Below are 23,912 nucleotides of genomic sequence, written 5' to 3'. Positions count from 1 at the left end.
TTTGAGTCGAGACAGAAGAATATAATGGTTCACATTGTCAAATACAGCACTAAGATCTAATAACAAAGAAAAAATGGCCAATTTGTATTATTCCGGCCCGATTTTACTGGGATTAATAATTTTTTCCACCGCCTGGAATGCCTAGCATTAAATTAACGTGGACTTACCACTACATGGAATGCCTAGCATTAAACTAACGTATACTTACCACTGCCTGTAATGCCTAGCATTAAACTAACGTGGACTTACCACTGCCTGGAATGCCTAGCATTAAACTAACGTGGACTTTCCACCGCCTGGAATGCCTAGCATTAAATTAACGTGGACTTACCACTACATGGAATGCCTAGCATTAAACTAACGTATACTTACCACTGCCTGTAATGCCTAGCATTAAACTAACGTGGACTTACCACTGCCTGGAATGCCTAGCATTAAACTAACGTAGAGTTTGCCACTGCCTGGAATGCCTTGCATTAAACTAGCGTATACTTACCACTGCCTGGAATGCCTAGCATTCAACTAACGTAGACTAACCACTGCCTGGAATGCCTAGCATTAAATAACCGTTGACAATTTATCTTATAACTGCAATATCGTATTTTGTAGATGTTGTAGGTAAATTAAACTAAACCTAAATCATTTTGAGAATAGCCAATATGAGTATTATGGTAATGTAAAGCGCTTTGGTACATGTTCACATGTGAAAGGCGCTGTATAAATACCAACATTTATTTTATTTATTTTTACCATTACCACTGGACTCTACCAAACCAACCTTTGTAGCTTCCTCTTTGGATATATAACGCATTCAAGATGTTACTACAAATTCAAGCCATTGGCATTATTCAAGATTGCGTCGAATATAGGGTCATATTTCAAATACAGGGTGAGAACGAGGAGACTGAAAATGGTAGAATTACACAATCCAGTTTAGATAGTTCCTTTTTATTAATGTTTTCAAGACCTAAATCAGCAATTTCAATTTATACGAATAAAGTGTTAAAATGTTAAAATGGTATAATTACTGATGTGTATACAATTTTCACAACTTTACACACGTTATATACAGTCATACTTGTCATTTCTTGTTCATGTTGTGATGTGCCCTAAGTAATTTAATTTAATTTAACTTTGTTTACAAGCTGAAAGTATTACATGAGAGATAAGAGAAAGGGGAAAACAAAGAGTTTCTGCAACATGTTTTAGGGAAAACCCCTTTGGTTACAGTAAACAAACTCAATCAGAGTTATTAATAATCTGGGAAACCCCCACTATTCTGGAAAATTCTCTATATTGCATCATTTTAGGAAATCCCCCAGGAAGTGAATGACAAAATGGTCTATTAATAGGGTTTGGGTTTTCTGAAGCATAAAAAGGGGGGAAGCTGGAGTTTGTTCATTAGAGAGATTGTAAACTCCTCTCTATGTGTTGAATAGTTGTGCTTCAAAAGGAGGTACATTTAAACCAGTTTACATAGCCAATAATGTGCTATTTTAATACAGCAACGAAGGAGATTTTGAGAGACTTGCTAGAGTCTGGTTTATAAAACAACACATCTGTCAAGTGAAGCAGCGTTAAAGAAACCTGTTTCCTGGAGGAGTTAAGTGTTTGGAAATCTGCGCAAGGAGTTAAGTGTTAGGATAACGGCGCAAGGCGTTAAGTGTTTGGAGATCTGCGCAAGGAGTTAAGTGTTAGGATAACGGCGGGTTTTATACACAAGGATATTATGCAACTGTACAAAGGACATCGCTGAACAGTGATTTTCGCAGGATAAGCAAATAAGGAGATATACATTAGCCGTCCAGAACATTGCAGGAACTCTACGATCACCAAGACTGCTGGATAAGTACTGATTAGTTAAAATTGTGATTGTGTGATTATATTGTATGTGCAATTGTTTTTATTTACCAATCATATCTTACTTTCAATTAAAGACTTAGATTTTGTTGGCTTAATCAAACAATGTATTTTGTGTTGTGCATTTTATATATTCGTGTGAATTTGGGTAAAAGGTGATTTTGGCCTTGAGTCAGTATGACTCGTAACAATGTAGTAAAGCTTTTGTACCAATGAGTCAAAATAAAGAGGCTAAACGAAAGCGAAATCTCCAAACATAGTACCATTAACCACCCCAAACACTTGTGTGTCCTCCACCACCCGAACCAAATTTTGAAAACTAGAAAATAATTTGATTGGCTTTATTGTACCAGAGAAGATGTAAAGAAAGGAGATAGATCCAGCTATCCTCAAACAAAATATGTGTGTTGCCGCTCATTCAAAAGCAATCACGCTATTTAGGTTTAACAATAAAATACAACAAAAAGGGTTCGAACCCATGACGGGTGTGATACACAAGTTGCTGCTTACTAGTTTTAGGGAAAGGTCAGTGTCTGTATACCATCAATACTATGCATACCATGCATGCAGATCCTAACATCCAGTTTATTTCAAATAAAATATGACCGAAGTTCCATGGCAAATAATAATTTTGCACGCTTGGTTACGCTTTCAACCTCTACGATTTATGATACAGACTATTTTCAATTATCAAAATATCTTTATTAGGTTTGCAGGAAATGACAGGAAAATACATTAAAACAATAAAATATAGATGATCAAAAAATCATCCCGTTTCTAACAAAATCCTAAAACACTCTCCTAAATAATTAATATATGTTCCAAAATGGGCGGATTTTTTTGGAATCTTTACAAAACTACATTTCTTTCTTATAGTATCCACGTGTGGTATCCCTGCAGAGCAACATCAGGTACTTAACACACACGTGTCATACTTTCAAGGAATTATCTATAGAAACATTGGATATGGTTTCAATTCTGGAGTGAAAATTAATCAACCGTAGTCGGCAACACACATCACATCAAAGGCTACTTTCAAGTAGATGTGTAACTACTTGAGAATAAAGGACTATGAATAGGTGCGACAGGATAACCTACGGGATTATCTCAAGGATATAATTCCGTTCTTCCTTCTTTTTCAACTTTCCTGATTGATCAAAATTCAGTCAAATGATTTGAATTTTCAATCTTTTTAATCAATCAAGAGGAGTGAGTCTCAATCTTTTAGGGATTGAAGTTTGCGAGAAATCTTTGCCAATTAAATACTAAAATGTATTCAGTCTAAAAGATTGATTTGCTTTGTTTTTTCATTCTTTCACCGACTGTAAACTGAATAAAGGGGACGGCCCAAAACGACATGGGGACGCATGCACATTATTCAACGACAACATAGGTTGCATAGGTATACCTGATATATTCGTTTCATAGCTAAGTATAGCAATGATGATGCTATACACTTGCAATACATGCTTCGAGATACATGTTTATAAAGAAAATGGTTGTTATAAGTTCAGACCAATTCATGATATATTACGGATATTAGGTGATATAAGCCTGCGTGATAGCTAGGCATGATTAAAATATCAAATGAGGAACTTGGACCTACTCATACAAAACCGACATTGATGAATATTGCTATACAGTTTCAATCATATATCATTAAAATGATGTTCGTTACATCTTGCCGGACTTTTTTTGAAACTGCTAGCCTAAATTATTATTGGTTTGTAAATAAAATAGTTCTGGTACAGATCCAATAAAAATGAAAGTACTCACTAGATATATTTCAGTTCCTATCAGGAACCTTGTTCACTCTGCAATGACTGTAGTGTTTCTAGATGTCGGCAGTCCTTGGTGGCAGTGATGGTGTTGCCACATTTGTAGGTTGCCGTTTTGAGATGATCTGGTCATAGATTCTGTCCAATTTGTATGCCCCTCGTCCTTGTTCATAGTGTTTTTGCCCCTGCTCCTGATCCATATGGCTTCTTTTAGCCAACGCGTGGTTTTGTCTGCCTCTTGATCTATGATTGCTGCCTCGTCCCAGTTGATAACATGGTTGCTGGCTGCGACGTGCTCAGTTATTGCCGATTTATGAATTTGGGATGTGGATGACTTTCTTTGTGATCTGGTAAAATTTTTGGAACTTATACCAGAACTCTTTTATTTAATTTGACTTTGAACGATCCTGATGAATCTCATCAATAATATTATTGGTTTTGTTTATACCAAAACATGGTAACTATGAGTCGGGTCATAAAAATCTTTTCAAATATAATCTCCTCAAAACACAATGATGTTTTCAAGTATCATGCTTAATTCCATCAATATATGGTGGCAACACTGGCGCATTGAATTTGGCAACCGTGTGAATTACTATCACTCACACACATAACGATACCGGGTACGGATCTAAACACATCTCATCATTGGTATCTGTGAGTTTATACATGAAGTATTAATTTGTCAAAATTAATTGCCAACTCACTGCATACTAATGAGAACAGCACGTGCTATTAACTGATTGTCACCGACTCTGTAGAAAATTGTGTGTCTGCTATAAAGTTACACTCTTATATACCATACAGTACATTTGTCACAGAATTAACAACTTATTAGCATGATGTTATATCTGTCTACTCCGTACTTTCCCTCCCCCTGCAGCTGATGAGTTCCCGTGTATCTGTGGAACGAAACCGGTCCTGCTGTTTTATTTTTTTAGATTACGGTTCATGGAATTTGTTACTATATATGCCTAGCTATCACGCAGGCTTATATCACCTAATATCCGTAACATGGCATGAATTGGTCTGAACTTATAACAACCATTTTCTTTATAAACATGTATCTCGAAGCATGTATTGCAAGTGTATAGCATCATCATTGCCATACTGAGCTATGAAACGAATATATCAGGCATACCTATCCAACCTACGTTGAAGTTGAATAATGTGCATGCGTCCCCATGTCGTTTGGGGCCGTCCCCTTTATTCAGTTTGAAATCTTATTCCAACCATATGCAATGCATGCCATTTGGCAGTAGATTATGAGTAGCACTTGATTAGATAATGACATAAGTCTATTAAAAGAGAAATAGTCAATCCAAAAATCCATTTCAATCTATTTTTCAATCTATTTAGATTGATTCATATCATCAACCATTAAAAGCTTGACATATTTCAATCTAACAATTCGAGAGAGTACCCTAAATTTGAAATTCACGAAAAATGTCTTTTTTTCTTTCAGAATACTTTGCATTTTAAGATTTTAAGAAAAGTCCATTAGCAGTTTGACTAATGTATAAAATATAGTTTTTAAATATAACCAAACTATTAATTTTCTTGGCTTTAAAGATCTCCAAAAAGGTATATCTTACAACTCTGGATATATTTTTAATAAACTCCAAACTGCATTGGTAATTTTAGTCCCTCATATTTTCAAACAGTTTCAATCACCTGTATGTCGGTTTATATTTTGTTTTCAACATAGGTAGCATATTTTCAGCATCTTAACAATAGTAGCTACCATCTGCAACCAGTATCTCAATCCTATAGTCAACTCAATCAAATATCATAATCCTCACAATAGCCCGTAAAGGAAAATAACGACTTCATCCCCACTCTTGTGGTACTAAAATAACAAAGACCGAGGTAAAAACTGTCAAAACAGGCAGATGTAAACTCTTAAAAACAAATGTTGATTATTTATTAATTAGCATGACTGTAGATTATTTTACAAATCAAAGGTAAATATAATTATGGATAGATTTAGATAGATAGATTTATTATTATATTTTCACTCATTACGTAATACAATAACTATAATACATAACAAAGAATAATACATGATTAGAATACAAAGAACATAACATAATAAGCGATAAATGCATAATAGTTACAATAATGAGTGAAGCAATTACAGTTGAGGCCTAGAGGCCTGTAGTTCTGTAAATCCTTGATATAGGTATACATGGCAGCAGGTTGGTAGAAGAGAAAAGATGATAAATCCAAACTGTCATGTCCATCAATGTCATATCCTATGTTGAACATTAACCAAATGCACACGTCTAATACTAATTAGGCGACGAAAAAACTCAATTTTCAAGTAGGGTCTAACATTTTTACAAATTTGACAAAAATCTGAAAAAAATTTCAAATATATTTTCTTAAAAAGTTCGCCAAAATTTTTAATTTAAATTTTTGACTCAAAACGACTGATTTTACATGATTTTTGCAATATTTAAAAAAAAATATCCAAAACGCAAATTCTGGGTCGGTCTAGTCCGTAGAACAGGTTTTTTTTCCGTCGCCTTATACTGATAAGTAAATTAAAGAAATTAATGTCCAGATATATTAATTAGCCTATATGCATGTACAATTACAGTAATACCAGTAATACTTGTGTTTAACCTTATTGCGAATGTCAATTCAAATTCAAAGCTAATCCTGGGAATGGCTAACTTCAACAAAACTGCTTAACTGCTACGTCGCTTCGCTTAAAATATTTAAGAATGTATCCCGGCTATGTATGTCATGTTTCCATTGTAATTTCATTTTATTGTGCAAGTGTACGATGCATGGTTCTTCTTTGCTTGTATATTGATATATTAAGAATTATGATTAAGCATCATTAATTTTATCTCGTGCGGTGGTTTGTAATAAATTATTTGGATGTTCTGTATGATATATATTTGGCTGGCGGGTAAACATCATTAATTGATCTCGTACGCTGGTGTATTGTGTGTTGTTTATACTGTTTACCCTGACTGCTCATTTATACTGTTTACCCTGACTGCTCATATCCATAACTACCAGACTTGCGCCCTGGTTTTCAAGGACAGTCTGTGTATAGCTCAGTGGTTAGCATGGTTAGAGCGTTCGCCACACAAACGAAAGATCTGGTGTTCAAGACCCCGCACAGGCAGGTATGTCCGGAGTTTGGGGGTTTATCTGCCTAGGCATGTCATGTTTTCATTGTAATTTCATATTAAATTGAGTTTCATGTCCCACTCAAAGCTAATCCTGGGAATGGCTGACTTCAACAAAACTGCTTAGCTGCTACGTCGCTTCGCTTAAAATATTTAAGGGCGATAACAATATCCAGTAGAAATGTCCAGCTAGCTGTAATGTCCAGCTGCAAAGTCAACAAAAAAACCTTTTGAAAAGGAATGGGGCGTCCAGTTGGGAATTTGCATGTAATATGCTGAAAAAACAGCCGTTTGGGTGTAATTTTTTTAAATTTGAAACCACTAAACTACACAGCCTGAGCTACACAGACTGTCATGGACAGTATATGTGTGGATTAGTGGTAAGAGCGTTTGCGGCACAGACAGGTATGTCCGGAGTTTTTTTATCTGTTTTATCCCATGATCTGCCTATGTATGTCATGTTTCCATTGTAATATCATTTTATTGTGCAAGTGTACGATGCATGGTTCTTCTTTGCTTGTATATTGATATATTAAGAATTATGATTAAGCATCATTAATTTTTTATCTCGTGCGGTGGTTTGTAATAAATTATTTGGATGTTCTGTATGATATATATTTGGCTGGCGGGTAAACATCATTAATTGATCTCGTACGCTGGTGTATTGTGTGTTCTTTATACTGTTTACCCTGACTGCTCATATCCATAACTACCAGACTTGAGCCCTGATTTTCAAGGACAGTCTGTGTATAGCTCACTGGTTAGCATGGTTAGAGCGTTCGCCGCACAAACGAAAGATCTGGTGTTCAAGACCCCGCACAGGCAGGTATGTCCGGAGTTTGGGGGTTAATCTGCCTAGGCATGTCATGTTTTTATTGTAATTTCAGATTAAACTGAGCTTTCATGTCCCACTCAAGATCAATCTATTTGGTAGCTTCGTGCATAGTAATGCTATATCGTCTGTGTTAATATATCACAAAATGTTGTTGGAGTTTGCCGCGGAAGCTTCCCATACACAAAATGCTGAATTGGACGTCGTGGTACTGCCTAGACTTCTCCGTAGTCCACTTGCCTATTGTACATACTCTGGCTATTACATATTACATGATTTGAGTTTGTGTACAATTGATAGATTTTCACATCTGATCTTTTCAATCACCGTACTCCCTCTGTTTGCTACCTTCCCAAGTGATTGCTTTACTCGGAGTTTCGCGAGCAATAAACTGGTAGATCCTAAAATCAGAAATGCTCAATAAGTGAGCAATTAATATACATGTAATTACATCAAGAATGATATGTTGCATTCGATAACATCCGTATAATACTTTACTTTTACTGTCACCAATTACATAAACTTTTTTTATGACCATTTAATATTGAAGAGAAGTAATTCATTGGTGGAGCACCAGCGCAGTCACCTTCGGAGCCTTATTTCACCCTTATATAGATGAGCACTCCATTATAATGCCTCTTTGAAGGTGTCTTGGGAAGTATTTCTTGAACTGAATATCTCCTTGTCTTGGGTAGGCATCAAACAATTCTCTGAGGTCTCTGGACTTAGGACCAGACTCTGGTGGGTTAAATCGGTTTTAAGAGATCCCAACCGTCACGCTTCCCTCAGAGATAAAATTAAATCATCATCAGAGATTGGGCACTCCATCCTACTTTCAGGCTAGGAACAGCTGGTGTGAGTGGCGTAAACCAGCGTGTCAAGTCAATGCCCCATAGTGCCCAACAGACCTTTGGGCTAGAGTCAGCTGAGCAGAGTTTGCACTGCTGGAACTGTGATGTGCAATGTCATTAAGGACAATGACTGGTCACAGGAACCTAGTCTTACTATCAGTTGGAGGGGTAGTTCATTGGTAGATCACCAGCGCGGTCATCTTCGGAGTCTAATTTCACCCTTCTTAAGATGAGCACTCCTGGTGTAGTTCTCTCTTGGAAGATGACAAAATTGGAAAAATCACCTTGTTGCAGTCTAATTAACAAACGAACAAAATCAGCTTGTTACACTAGCAAGTGCCACACCGTTGCAACGGTCCACCCGGAGTGATGTAAGGCAGCAGGCAGGACTAGTGTATGAAAAGTGTCGTTGAGGAATATTTATAAGTGTCACTTGGCATATTTAGGTCTGAGTGTCTTGTGCTGGTTCGTCTTCTTTATCTTCACATGGAGACGGTTTCCAGCTTTGAATCAGGTCTATCTGTCGGAATGCTTTGCTTTGACGGCATAACCATATCACATTGTAGAAGCCACATCCATGATGCTACGTCTCTTTCCACTTGGTACTCCAAGAGCAGCGATGCATTTTGTCAGCGATGTGTTGTAAATACCTCTGCTTCCAATTTCAATTGGGAAGTAGTGCGTACACCATCCCCTATTTTCGCAGTCGGCTACAAGATCTTGGTATTTGCTTTTCTTTCTTGCATTGGCATTTGACAGGTTTTCTTCCATTGGGACTGTAAGCTCAATGATGATAACTGTTTTGGTCCTTTCAGAATAGATTGTAATATCAGGACGTTTTGCAGTCTCTGTGATTATGGGAGGAAATACTACTTGCTTGTGTTCCTCATCCATCAGGAATTGCCAGTCATTGGCCTTCTGTAAGAGGTTTGTTGGATCTCTTTTTGGAAGAGGCAGTGTTGGATTCCGGTAGGTTACACCATCTGCAGTGCGGAATTTGATAGTAGTAATATAGTTGGTATCTTCTGGAGGGGTGTACGACTTCTGATTTGCCTCTTCAATGAAGGGCATTGTGCCATTTGCTACAGCTTTCAGTGTCTGATCATGTCTCCAGTTGTATCTACCACTCTGCAGAGAATAGTTGCATCCATTTAAGATATGGAATAGAGTGCAGTTATTATGATGACATAGATGGCAGGATCCAAGGTTGGTCTTTCCCCAGAGTCTCAAATTAGCTGGTGATGGAAGTTGGTCGTGGATGGCATTGACATGGAAAGACAGGAGCTCTGGTGTCCATACATAAAGGAGCTTCTTCCAAGTTGTATCTACTTGCATGGCAGACTCCAATTTGAGCCATTGTCCTTGTTTGGCGCAGCCATAGAGGTACACAAGCATGTCATCTTCATCTATATACGAGTACGTCTTTTACCAGACTAGTGAGGCATTTCCTGTGTTCTTGGGGTTTCATGTCTCTTAACAGTTTCTGGTTCTTTTTGAAACCAAGGCCTGCTCTGTCTGCACATCTCATTCAGTATCAGATGTCGCTCTCTTTGTTCAAGTTCTCTGACTCCATTCCACCTAGATTGCTTTGCTTTTCTTTGTAGGCAGTCTTTGTAGAGAGTCTGTGTTTTTCCATCTATAGAATACTTGTTGAGATGGTGCTTGGTGCATTTTACAGAAGTGGTGAGTCTTTTAAGGTGAAGCCCATACTTCCTCCTGCTTCTGTATAGAGCACTGTTGGTGGTACATCTGCTTATTCCTGCCCAATTTTTTCAAGTATTTAGTGCAGGTAGCTTCCAAGCCCTCGATGTATGTAATTGGGAAGTTGTAGATGGTAAACTCCCATGTCATTTTGGGTAGGATTGCATTATTATATATCCACAACTTCATGATTCCATTGAGTAGGCTTTTGTCTGTCTTTTTCAGCATGTCTGTTAGTTTATGCTTTACAGACTCTGATTTCCTTATCTTTCAGATCTTTGAAGATAAGCTTACCGAGGAATCGCATGGGTTGGTCGTGGATATACGCAACTTCATCTCCATCTATTGTCAACTTTGGATCGTATGCCACATGGTTTTATGTTTTTATGTCCCTCTTGCTTTTGTTTCTTATTTGGGACAAATCTCTTCATGGCATGGGATCGACATTTGCTTGGATTTGCCTTCATTGATCGAGTCCACCTCGGGAAGTCATTAACGACGTTGACCAGTTTCTGACAGTCTTCTGGGTTTCTTGCAGTTAGAGTAAGGTCATCATCATAAGCTTTGACTGAAGATTTGACGGATGAATCCTTCATGCAGTACCCCCAGATGGCTGTGTTGGTCAAGAAGATCAAGGTAAAGATTGAATACTGCCAGGAATAGGATGCAAGATAGTGGGCATCTCTGGAATACTCCTATGCTGCATTGTATCCAATCTGTTGTCCATTCCTTAGTCGTTACATAGATGTAGCTTTCATCATTGTAGTTAAAGATCATCTTCCTGATGTGGTCGGGAACATGGTACCAATCTAATGCAAACTGGATGAGATTGTGTGGCACGGTACCATATGCATTTTGTAGGTCAAGCCATGTTATCACATTTGGTTTTCCATTCTTTTTGGCGTCTTGGAATATCTCGGAAAGTGCCTCAGTATGTTCTACACATTCCGATATTTTCTCCATGAACCCTTTCTGGATGGATTTGTCAATATATTCATTCTCAGTCAGGTAGCTTATCGTCCTCTGAGCTAGGAGATTACCACTTGTATTCTTGATTGTGATTGGTCTGAAGTTGGCAGGTTCAGATGTATTTTCATCTTTGGAAATAAGAATGGTTTCTCCCACCCGCCAACTCATCGGAATGTCACCCGTTCTCCAGATGTTGCAGATTACTTCATGGAGGAGTTCTGTTGTTTTAGGGCACTTCTTCCACACTAAGTAAGTGATGCGATTGATTCCTGGAGCGCTGGAGTTTCTTCGTTTCATAAGATAATTGGTCAGTTCTGTGAGACTTGGTGGTTTGGTATTGAAGGGTTGTTTAGGACATGGCGGTCTTTTCATCCCTTTCAGTGGGTGATACTTGTAGCCACGTTTCTTATCATTGTTGACAGAATTGAAGTATAGTACTTTACTTGAGATAAAAATATGTATAATTTCGAGAGAATGCGTTCATCATATTAATAATATTTATTTATTTGTCAAAATTCGACTATGACATAATCTAGGTAGTGCCATACGGTAATTATACAACTTTTCTATGTTGTTTGTCGTGATTGTATATTCAAGAAAATTCAGTTTTTCTCAGATTGGTTCCGAATAGCGCTTTTGATCAGTTAAACGTGAAACGTACTGCGATTTAACGTGTTTAAAATGACCTAAAAGTCCTTTTCTCCCGATACAAATTCTAACAAAATCGATCGGATATTATTGTTGCTAAAGTATAAAGAAATGGATTCAGAGCCGAATTTATAGGTAGAATAAGACCTACTGTCCAAGCATACATTTCTGGTCCGACTGTAAAGGCACCACACTGCACAAGCAAACAAACAAATGCTAAAGGCACCCAACAGACGAAATCCGTCAGAACAACAGCAGACATTTTAAAAGCCATACGCACCTCGTGATTTTGTGCTGTGCTTTGGACATTGGCTGAAGAATCATGTGCAATTTGAAATATCCGGATATAAAATATAACTATTGCCACAAAGCATACCAGATTTAATCCAATGAACACGACAATTGACAAGTAACTAGCCAAGTCATATCCTGAAATCTCAGAAACTTTGTAAATGATGTTTGTAGTAAAAGAACTACTCACTAGGACCCATTCGTCATCTATTGCTTTCCTATAACTTATGCTGTAATAGTTATCCGCCACATAATGAAGCTTGAACACATGCTTTATAGTTGATGTGGATGCAACATTTTCCACGGTGTGTACTCTTTTTACTATAGGCAATCCGACACAAACTTCAGAAATATCGTAACCTCCAGGAATGTATATTTCCATTACAATCGAACCAACAGAAATTATCAGCGAAATCAACCGACAAATAGACACACAACCCTTCATTCTGGAGATACCTAAACCACTGTGAATACCCAATGGGTATCTGACTCCAAGATATCTATCGACTCCTATGAGTAAAACCAAAAGTACCGACGCTTCACTTGAGAGTGTAGATAAAACAGCAGCTACCTTGCACAGAGATCCGTTAATCCAAGTAACTGAAAAACTTGGAAAGTAGTCGGAATAATACATATCTACAGATGTTAACATAACCATGTCAATACCCATTAAAAGATCCGATATGGCAAGGTTTAATATCAGGGTATTTTGAACCTTTCTTTGAACCCTGTCGCCTACCTTTGTTATAAGCCTTTGTCCGATGACGCAAATATTAAATAGAACTGCAAATAATCCAACGATCCACATCGTCATTCTTAACATTATATTAGGTAGCATTCGTTTACATGTCATGTACGAAGGCCGGCCAGTTCCCGGAACACACGAGAGATTCAAACTCATAAAACAACACGGTGCGTATTCATCAACAAAAAACACAATGTTATCGAAACCAAAAAACGACTTACTCGTTAAAGCCTTGAGTGAGTTGTCCCTTAAATCACATGTGAGGTTGTGTAACAATGCCTTGGTCCCATTAGAACTTACATCTTGAATGAAATTTTGTGACATATTTAAGAAATTTAAATAAGGAATGTAATCTAAAAGTGTGCTGGCAACAAACTTGGTGAGCTGGTTATGTTGTAATTCCAATGATACAAGATTATCCAATCCATCAAAAGTGCCATAAGCAAGATCCGATATATAATTATCGGAAATGTTAAGAATAGAAAGACTATTCAATTGCCTAAAACACCTACCTCAATGCTAGAAATGTTATTTGAATTTAGATAGAGAAGTTTGAGATTAACAAATCCATGAAATGCACCACTGGGAAGTAATTGGATGTCATTACTTTGTAGAGTCAACATCTTTAAGACTTCAAAACTTCCAAAACTGTCGAAAGTTGATTCAAGTACATTGTTATTATCAAGTTCCAACTGTACCAAATTGATGCACGAATACAGAAGCGGTATGTGTATTAAAGCATTGTTTGCCAATGACAAAGATTCTAAAGAAACTAATGGTATAAAGATTTCCATTGGTAAACTACTTAGGTAATTGCAACAAAATCGCAGAATACGTAATTTACTTGTCCGGTTATGCATGTTTTCATAAAGGTATGAAATATTGTTGAATGATATCGATAAAAGCTCTAAACTTTCGACGGAGTCGAGAAAACCATCTTGAAACTCTTTCAAGACATTATGTTCTATTTCCAAATATTCTAATTTAACAAGTGTATCGACAATTCCATCAGGGAGTAAGCAAAGTTTATTGTCCGATAAAGAAAGAATTCTCAATTCTGTATTGGATACAAATATATCTTGTGGTAATACTTGTAACTTGTTATCATGAAGAAGTAAAACTTCTAAACGTGTCAAAGCTTCAAAACTTGTATTTTGTAATACCACCAATTGATTGAAACCGAGATCAAGTTCTATTAGGTTTGACATAGTATCAAATATTCCAAGTGGTAATTCAGTTAACATATTGTTATGCATGCTTAATTGGTTTAACGCTATAAGATCACGAAATGCATCGACATGTAGCGTTGAAAGTTTGTTATTTTCCAAATGAAGGCGCAGTAGATCGTATTTCTGGTGAAAAAGATAAGCTGGTAAAACAGGTAACAAATTACTCGAGAGATGTACCACTTTCAGTTTGGACGATACTAAGGAATCGTTTTCAAAGGAAGTAAATCTATTTTCATTGGCGTAGAAATATTCCAGGTTTGTTAAAGCTGAAATATTTGGATATTTTATCAAATTATTGCCCGTTATTCTAAAATAGAATATCTGTGAGTTTGAAGAGAAGATAAATTCTGGTAATTCAACCAAAAAATTGTAACCCAAGTCTAGAAGATGTAAATTTACGAGGCTATCGAAAATATTAGCGGACAGCATTGTGATATGATTGTCAGCTAACATAAGTTGTATTAGCTCTGTGAGTTGACTAAAAACATACGGAGGTAAACTTACTAGAGCGTTTTTCTGAAGAACCATATTTTTAAGAGTTTCTGCCGCCGAGTTAAAAACTTCGCTGCTTATTGAAACTATGACATTTCCAGATGCTGTAAACCTTTCTAATTCTGAAAGTTCATTGAAATCCGGTAATGTTGTTAATTGATTGTCATCCAGGTCCAGGTGATGTAAACTTTCAAGACGGTCAAAAATATCAGCTGGTAAGTCCGTTATATTATTGGAATTCAAATATAGTTCCCATAGTTGTGGGATATTTCCAAACACACGCGATGGTAAGGCAACCAAGTTATTGTGGCCCATATTCAGATATTGTAGCGAATTAGTAGAATTAAAAACTCCAACTGGGAGTAACAAAAGTCTATTATGCGACAAATCAATGCGTGTCAGAGTTTGTAGTCCTGCAAATACATTGTCTTGTACGAAATCGATCAGGTTGTTACTCAATTGTATATTAAGAATGCTACTGTGAACCGATGATGGCAGATCAGCCAAACTGATAAATATCGGCACCTGCGTCAAATAATTTCCAAATAAGTCAATATATTCTAATCTGTCCAGACTGTCAAATATATCATTCGGCAAAGTGACAATCTTGTTCGAATCAAGATGAAGATCTGTTAATTTTGTTAAGAAACTAAACGTACCAGGCAGTAAGGTAGCAAGACTGTTGTGACTCAGAACCAATAATCTAATATTCATAGTTATGTTGAAAATTCCGTTGGGTAATGATGATATGTTATTATTATTCATTATTAAATAATTTAGTTTAACCTGATTATCAAATATATGGTCAGGTAATGTGGTCAGTTTGTTGCTGCCTAAATCTAAGTACCTTAATTTATTCAAACCACTGAAAACAGATCGCGGTAAAACATTAATTTCATTGCCGCTCAGTACCAATTTCTGCAAAGACTTAAAACACCAAAATGCGTCCGGATCAATGGTTCTTATTTTGCGATTCGCAAATGAAAGACCCGCGATGTTTGCATCACAAATTAGTAACACTCTTATCATAGTTTGATTTTCTTCCAGACAATCTGTTAGCCAGACTTTGTGACCAAGTGAACAAATGCACTCATCTGGACATGCGATTTCATACTCGTATGTCAATATTCTTATGGTTGCATCTGTATTTTGGTTCTCTAAGGTTAAATACTGAAGTAAACTCTGTTGTGGGTGAAACCGTTCGACTTGTTGATATTCAATTAGACTGCAATTATTGAGTTGTTCAACATCAATTGCATCACTAGCATGAATGGTAAAATCGATATACATCAGTGCAAAATGAAACACTAAGGATTTCCCTACAAGAGTGGTTGTGCATGTGCTAAACGGAAAAGAAATGAAATCATTTTCACTTGTTGCTGAGTTTTCACTATCCTCGTCGATCTTTTCAACAAAAAACATGGAGTAGTTATAATTTGCCTTCACGTTCTGTACATTGATTGTAAACCAAGAACGAGTTAATGAGTAAATCGTTATGCTACATTCTGATTCGGTATTGGCGAGAAATGTCTTTATTTTATTATTCGGTATAATTATCTTCTTTGAACATGAATTTTGATTAGGGTTTAAACCATCACCCTCTATATCAAATGAAACAAATGATGAATCAAATAGACTTTTATCCCAAAATGAAGAATAAGTGACACTTACACCAGCACCACATGTATAAGTACCTGATGGAAAGGACAGAAAGAATAAACAGCAAAGAACGTGAGTAAAGGACCAATCCATCTCTGTCTGTTGTTCAACTTGTATCGGTTCAAGCTTACCCAATGTCTCTGTGAGATCAGCTATCTGTAAATAAAACAAGCAAAACATAGTGCAGTTATGTCCACCGTGACTTTCCAGCCATAAAACCGCTTAGTGAAGATTAAAGCGAGATATGCAGTACTAAACCATTATATTAATCGATTGTCCAATGCAAATTTATTACCACGTGATAATATTATTCCAAATGAGCGATCGAATTGTCCCCTACGGTCGACTAATCCAATCGATAATGACGCTATTGACATGTACGGGCGGAGCTCCATTGACCGAGTTTTGGGGTATTTTTCAATGGTTTGCTGCCATTTACTCATCAAGGCGGTCCCCGTTATTATAAGGACTATGCTAATGATTTAAAGATTGACATGCAGAGAATAAACCATACTTGATTGACAGAAAGTACTAAATTTGTATCTATTACGGTTTTGTGACACCCTCTTCCAAATGCGACCAAGCCAGGGCGACCGGTGAAGCAAAATGTGCATTGAATAACACGGGAGTTTGGATATAGATGGTAGGATTTCTTTCTCATACAAATGTATGGTCCCCTGTTATTAAAGCTTGTACAGGGTTGAAAAGAATAAGTAATTGAAACAGAGCAAGCACTAAAATCATAGCTTTTATACTTTTTGATATATGACGCTAACTAGTTCATCTCCTATATCTACAACACAGCGCTACCAGTAGGGTCAATTGCCTATTGTGAGTGCCCCTGTATTGTGTGCATACACGTAGGAAACAATAACTGCATGATGACATAATAGTGAATATTCTCAGTCATCCAGTCGTTAAAATCACAAGGTTTTGAATTAAATCAAATACTGGAACTTACATAGGCAACTGACCCGCTGGGCTGGTCATGTGACACTTTGAGACGGCTAGGGATCGTCTTGATGGCCCAGGTAAATTTTACAAACAACAACATGGAGTTCCGATGGGATCCCCAGTTAGCCCGATAGTTGTTAACCTGTGTATGGACAGTTTCGAGCAGCAAGCCTTGCAATCATACCCGGGTGTTTAAGCACAGACTCTGGTTACGTTTTGTCGATGATACCTTCGTGATCATTGAGCGCACCGAATTAGAAGGTTTCTTTCAACACATCAATAAGCTAGACGACAACATCTAATTTACACAGGAAAGTTGTAAAGACGACACGTTAGCTTTCTTATACTGCCTGATCAGTGTGAAGAACGATGGTTCGCTAACTTCAAATGTTTACAGAAAACCCACGCACACTGATCATTACTTACAATTTGGATCACATCACCCATTGATACACAATTTGGGAGTAATAAGAACTTTACAATACAGAGCTGATACCATCATAAAAGCGAGAACGTACTTATCCCAGAGGAGAAAGGTGACATCAAAGAATCGCTGAAGAACTGCGGTTATCCGAACTGGGCTTTTCTGAAGGCCAACAAGAGCAGAAAAGACCAAAAACAGTCTGATGGTGGTGGTCAACCCAACAAAGCTCGCGTCACAATCCCATAATATATAGCTGGACTGTCAGAACGTGTAAAGAAACACCTCAAAGCTTTTGGGATTTCCTCGTCATTTAAGCCAAATAACACCCTTCGTGGCAAGCTCGTTCAAGTAAAGGACAAACAATCAAAAGAAAAACTCTCAAACTTAGTGTATGAATTAGTGTGCGGTGACGCTGATTGTTCTGCTGCCTATGTTGGCGAAACAAAACAAGCCTTGAAAGCTAGACTCAATCAACATAGGAGGCCCAGTACAAACGAGGCCCAGAACTCCGCCGTGTACCTTCACCTTAAAGACACTGGTCATAATATTGACACCAAGGACGCAGTGATTCTCGATGAGGAGGAACAGTGGCATAGGAGAGGCATCAAGGAAGCCATCTGGGAGAGGGTAGAGTAGCCGTACAAGAAAGGGGGACTGAGATACAACTTATCTCACGCATCAGACCGGGCCATCAAGACGATCCCTAGCCGTCTCAAAGTGTCACATGACCAGCCCAGCGGGTCAGTTGCCTGATGAAGTCTGATGGTTTCAGACGCAACGTAGCAAGTTGCAAAAAATGCAAGTTCCAGTATTTGATTTAATTCAAAACCTTGTGCATGATGACATAACACTCAGAATGCAAGGAGTCAAGCTCTATCATGCGATATCTATTGTTATGCACGCGGGTATTATATTTAATTAGGTACTGGACTCGGACCATACATAATGTTGTATTGGTTTCCATGGCTATGAAATAGATTATCAGTAAAAGACTTTACAGATGGACAGGCTTCAATGCATAATATTCGCAACTTTGGAAAACGTGAAACACAACATAAGATTTATCACTCCCTTTCTTATTAAGAAAGAGATATGTTATTAATGAATATGCGGCGGAAGCGAGGGGAAGGACGTTGACACGTCCCCTTTAAATTTCTCCATAGGGAACGTCCCTCTCTAAAAATAATAAAAGAAAAAAACAATAACGCGAATTGCCCTGTGTATCTTAGGCCAAAATAGGGTAAATTGCAAACCTTTGCCCGCTTCGCGCCGCGCCCAATGGTCCATAGAATACCAAAATACACCTTCATTTGGGGCTAACATTCTAAAATTGAAAATGTTTTGCGCGCAACCCAGTGAAAACCGGCACGAAATATGGTCGTCCCTCCTAATTTTTATTGCTTCCGCCGCCACTGTCAGGTAACTTGAACATTCAATCCTACCTTTAAAATGTTGATTTGCGAGAATTTCACAGAAGATGCCAAGAGTTCGTACTCGCAGTACTAGTATTGGTGATAAATGTAATTTAAATAGATAATCAGTCAAATTCGTCACAGTTAAACAGGTCTCAAAGCAAATATTCCGGCGCAACTTTGCACGGTAGAAATTCCACGTAAAAGACAAGAAAAGATTTATCTCGTTGGATTGTCACGTAAGTCAATTAAATGCATACGTATTATATGAAATTGACAGAAACACTAAATACCAGAAGCTACTAGACTAAAGCTTTTTCCAGTCCTCATGAGCACGAGAGGGCAAAACTAAGTAGTTCCAGTCCTGAGAGTGCAAAACGTTTAAGAAAAGATTTTGTGATTTAAAAGCTAATGGGTTGCAATATTATATTGCTGAATGCAATTCATTTGGCAATCAACCGTTAAAACTAGTCATATTTTTATATTAACAAAATACTTTTAATATCATAATAATTGTCCAAATGCCTATTTTCTGCAGGTATTCATTTTTAGTGAAGAGATTACGCCTGTCAACTTTCTATCTCTTGTTTAATTTTCAAGGTCGATTTCATAAATCAATTTCGCAGCAATCGAGTAATCACGCTATCCACTAACACTTAGGACTAACGTAAGTGGACACTCACCAATGCCAGCGTTGTTGAAAGCATTTAAGGGTAGAGGAGGTATTGTTGGTCGAAGCAGCCAAAACAAAAATCGATTTTCATTATCTGAATCAATATATTATTGAAAAATAACACTTTGAAAACTTGCTTAATTTATTGTTGTTAATGAGTTATGTACGTTTTACAAAAGTGTTGTTGTTTCAGCCCTCTTTACAACATAACTCAAGAACCACATATTTGAATTCTTCTACACGCTCGCTATGAATTGAGCAATGCAATGATGCTGTGAACTTGTTTTTTTCTGCTGCTTCGACCAACGATATATCGTATACCCTTAAGGTTTTCTGGTAAATTCCATACGTACGTGAAACGTACGTAGCATTGGGCTATTCCATTTAAAATCCACACTACCCCTTTGGAAGATTTTGGAAATGTCTTCCACAGGGGGAGTATGAATATCAAATGGAATGGACACATTAGCAGCTCCATTTGTAACTCCGGTTGAATTGTAATTCAGGTTGAATCTTTCTCAGATGGTGTATGAACTTCAAATGGAACTGCCTTAATGTGTTTATTCCATTTGAAATTCATACTCCCTCTGTGAAAAATATTTCCAAACTCTTCCACAGGGGGAGTGTGGATTTTAAATGGAATGGCCCATTACGTGGCGATCAACCAGACCAGATATAATCCAATTGTATTCCCCACCCTTCAGCGATATTTTGGTCCATTTTTACTCTTTCATTTTACAATCGCAAAATAAGAACCATTGACCCTGAAGCATTTTGGTGTTCTAAATCTGCAGAAATTGGTACAGAGTTATCAAATTATAACTTGGCAAGAGGAACATCAAGTAATTCTTATATGAGCTTCCAAACACTAACCGCAAAAACAGGTGGAAGATACATGAGGTGGTATCCTTGTTTATTTTAAACGACCCCTCTTTTGAAGAATTCTGAACAAATTCTTTTTTTCTTTTTTTTTTTCCTTGTGCTTGGAACTGATGAAGGGAGAAAAGACATAAATAATGAGCCATCAGTTCCCAACTATCATGAACAATTACATATAATCAAAAAATTCTTTTTGAGCAACAGGTACAATGAGAGACAGACGAGACAGACGAGGCAAAGACTATGGACGAAGACAACGATCACTCTCACTCATAGACAAAACATACAAAAAGACAGAAGACAAACAAGAAAAAACGATTCAAATTATACTCACACACTTAAACAATCTAACCATGATATATACATAATATAAAAGTTACTTGAAAAAAAGGCAATCAAATTTTATCAATGTCGAAAGAAAACTTTTTAAAGTGCTTGCCAAGATTGCCATTTTTCTCAGCAATTTTGTACTCAATGTTGAATTTAAGCTTAACAAAATTGCGGAAATTCTAAAGAGAAGGAGCCACCTTTTTGCGTCTATGAATATAAAATTTAAGAAAGAGAAATAAAAAGTTAATGCAAATACTTTGAAGAGAAACGTCCTTAGTAACTCCAAATAAAACAAATTCTGATAATCTCTCACCAAATGTTTATCTCTTGGATTTTTCAAACTTTTCAAACGTTTTCAATTTTTGTATTTAACAACGTTATGACCCGATCATCTTATAACAGCCTCACAGAAAGACCCCCAATTTTGCCTTCTGAGCCCTTACCACCCAAATGACCCCTGTTTCAAATATCTCATTAAAAGACCCGCAATATCGTAGTAACATATACAGCAAATTATTTGTCTGATCACAAGAATTTAAAAAATGTATTTGTTTGTGCTATGTAAGACTTACCGTTACAGAGTTAATCTACAAAAATCGCATTATTGGGTCAAAACAGCGAATTTTTCAACTTGCTCCGACTTAGGGGGAAATGGTGGCAGCTTGAAGTCTACCCTCCCCCACTTAGAATTAAGAGGTCATTCCAAAAATACTCTTTGTCAGGAGCATAAGAACTAAGTTGGCAGGCCACTTCTTTGCAAACAGAGTGGTTAAGAATTGGAACAATTTGCCAGATAATCTTGTCTCTACACCAACCATGGCATCCTTTAAGAAACTTCTGAGAGTCCTGCCCATCGGCGAAGAGGACTAAACTATACTAAGTATACCAAGTAAGTAGGCCCAAAGTAAATACTGGGTATTACTAGCTGTCTTCTTTCTTCTTCTGACGTCACAACATCATCAATCAGATAATCGATCCTGATCCGATGGTTTCGAACGCAACGTAACAAAGTGAGTTGCAAAATCTTATTAAGTTTAATTCTGGAAACATGCAGTGGGAAAACTACGTTAGTTTAATGCAAGGCATTCCATTCGCTAGTAAGTCTACGCCAGTTTAATGCTAGGCATTCCATGCGCTAGTACAGTAGGCCTAAGTCTACGCCAGTTTAATACTAGCATTCCATGCGCTAGTAAGTCTACGCCAGTTTAATGCTAGGCATTCCATGCGCTAGTAAGTCTACGCCAGTTTAATGCTAGGCATTCCATGCCCTAGTAAGTCTACGCCTGTTAGCTCCTGTTTAATGCTAGGCATTCCATGCGCTAGTAAGTCTACGCCTGTTTAATGCTAGGCATTCCATGCGCTAGTAAGTCTACGCCAGTTTAATGCTAGGCATTCCATGCGTTAGAAAGTATACGCCAGTTTAATGCTAGGCATTCCATGCACTGGTTAGTCTACGCTGGTTTAATGCAAGGCATTCCAGGCACTGGTAAGTCCACGCTAATTTAATGCTAGGCATACCAGACAGTGGTAAGTCTAAGCTAGTTTAATGCTAGGAATTCCAGGCAGCGTTGGTCTTACGCTAGTTTAATACTGTAAGCATTATACCAGGCAGTGGTAAGTCTACGTTAGTTTAATGCTCTTGACATTCCATTCGCTGGTAAGTCTTACGCTGCAGCTAATAAAGTGCTAATTATGTTCATATTAGTTTAATGCTTTTAATTGATTGCGTTCCAAGCTATGATAACACAAAATAAAGCTGAATTTAGGTATTTGATGGGCCAGTGCGCGAAAAAAAGAGTAAACGTTTGTAGTTTGACCTATTTGGGATTTAAGATTATACCAAGCCAACTTTATATGCTTCTTTTTATGGAACTATGACACATTTAAGAGGTTATAAAAATTCACGACACTTTCGATATTCTAGAAAGTGTCTAATATAGGGTCAAAATTCAAAGGCAGAGTGAGAGTGCATAGACAGACAACAATGGTACAAGTACACAAGCTAGTTCAGGTGGTTCCTTTTATTATTTCAGAGGATAAATAATGACAAAAAGTTATTGCTTAAGACTTTCCGTATATTTGCACATGAAAGTATACAATCATACTTCTCAATGTTCATGTTCATGTAGTAAAGCTTTTGTACCAATAAGTCAAAATAAAGAGGCTGAACAATAAAAATCTACTTAAAATAGAAAAGAAATATCGCTACCTCTCCCTTAGTTGGAGTTGCTGCAGTTCAAGAACTCAACAGCCAACTTGTTTCACTGCCATTAACCAATTATCCGTAAGAGGGCTGGTCTAGAAACCCAGAGATCCTAGAAAAAAGTGACCAATAAGATGATAATCTCCACACACCGCTGACAGTATACCCATGGGAATATAAACACCCGGTTATCAGTTTATATATTTTGCCGTCCCTCTTTAACAAATGTAAATGAATTTGAAGTCACAGCAGCAAGGGAGAACAGTAAAGGCTTACCACTGCCTGGATAGCATTTAACTAAGGGAGATTTGTAACTGGAATTGCTGTTATTAAACTAACGTAAACTTACCATTGCCTGGAATGCTAAATATTAAAACTAATGTAGACTTCTTAGTGCTTGGAATTCCTAGCATTAGAATAACGTAGACTTACCACTGCGTGGAGTACTAGCATCTAAACTAAAATGGATTTACCACTGTCCACTGCCTGGAATGCCTAGCCTGAAACGAACGTAGACTACCGCTGCATGGAATGCCTAGCCTTACACTAGCGTAGACTTACCACTGATTGGATAGCCTTGCGTTAAACAAGGGATATTTGCCAATGCCTAGCATTAAACTAACGTAAATTGACTACTGTCTGGAACTAATGTAGACTTAAATTATTAGTGCTTGGAATTCCTATGGCATAAAACTAAGGTATACCTACAATTGCCTGGAATGCTTATCATTAAAACTGATGTAGACTTACCATTGTTTGGAATTCCTAACATTAAAATAAGATAGACTTACCACTACATGGAATGCTTAGCATTTAAAACTAAAATAGACTTACCA

The 23,912-nt window shown here is 37.2% G+C and overlaps 1 protein-coding gene across 1 annotated transcript; it reads right to left on the bottom strand.

The window, feature by feature from the left end:
• Positions 1-9,251: 9,251 nt before the first annotated feature.
• Positions 9,252-9,862, bottom strand: LOC140144174 (uncharacterized). The gene is made up of 2 exons (XM_072165997.1): positions 9,345-9,862; positions 9,252-9,264 (listed from the first exon to the last, which is right to left on the bottom strand). The coding sequence occupies exons 1-2, from the start codon at positions 9,860-9,862 to the stop codon at positions 9,252-9,254; spliced, it is 531 nt and encodes a 176-aa protein (XP_072022098.1).
• Between the last annotated feature and the right edge of the window lie 14,050 nt (positions 9,863-23,912).

This window comes from Amphiura filiformis, unplaced genomic scaffold (assembly GCF_039555335.1).
Source record: "Amphiura filiformis unplaced genomic scaffold, Afil_fr2py scaffold_44, whole genome shotgun sequence".
NCBI lineage: Eukaryota > Metazoa > Echinodermata > Ophiuroidea > Amphilepidida > Amphiuridae > Amphiura > Amphiura filiformis.
The sequence above is the reverse complement of the archived record's forward strand: the minus strand, read 5'-3'. Positions and strand labels throughout refer to the sequence as shown.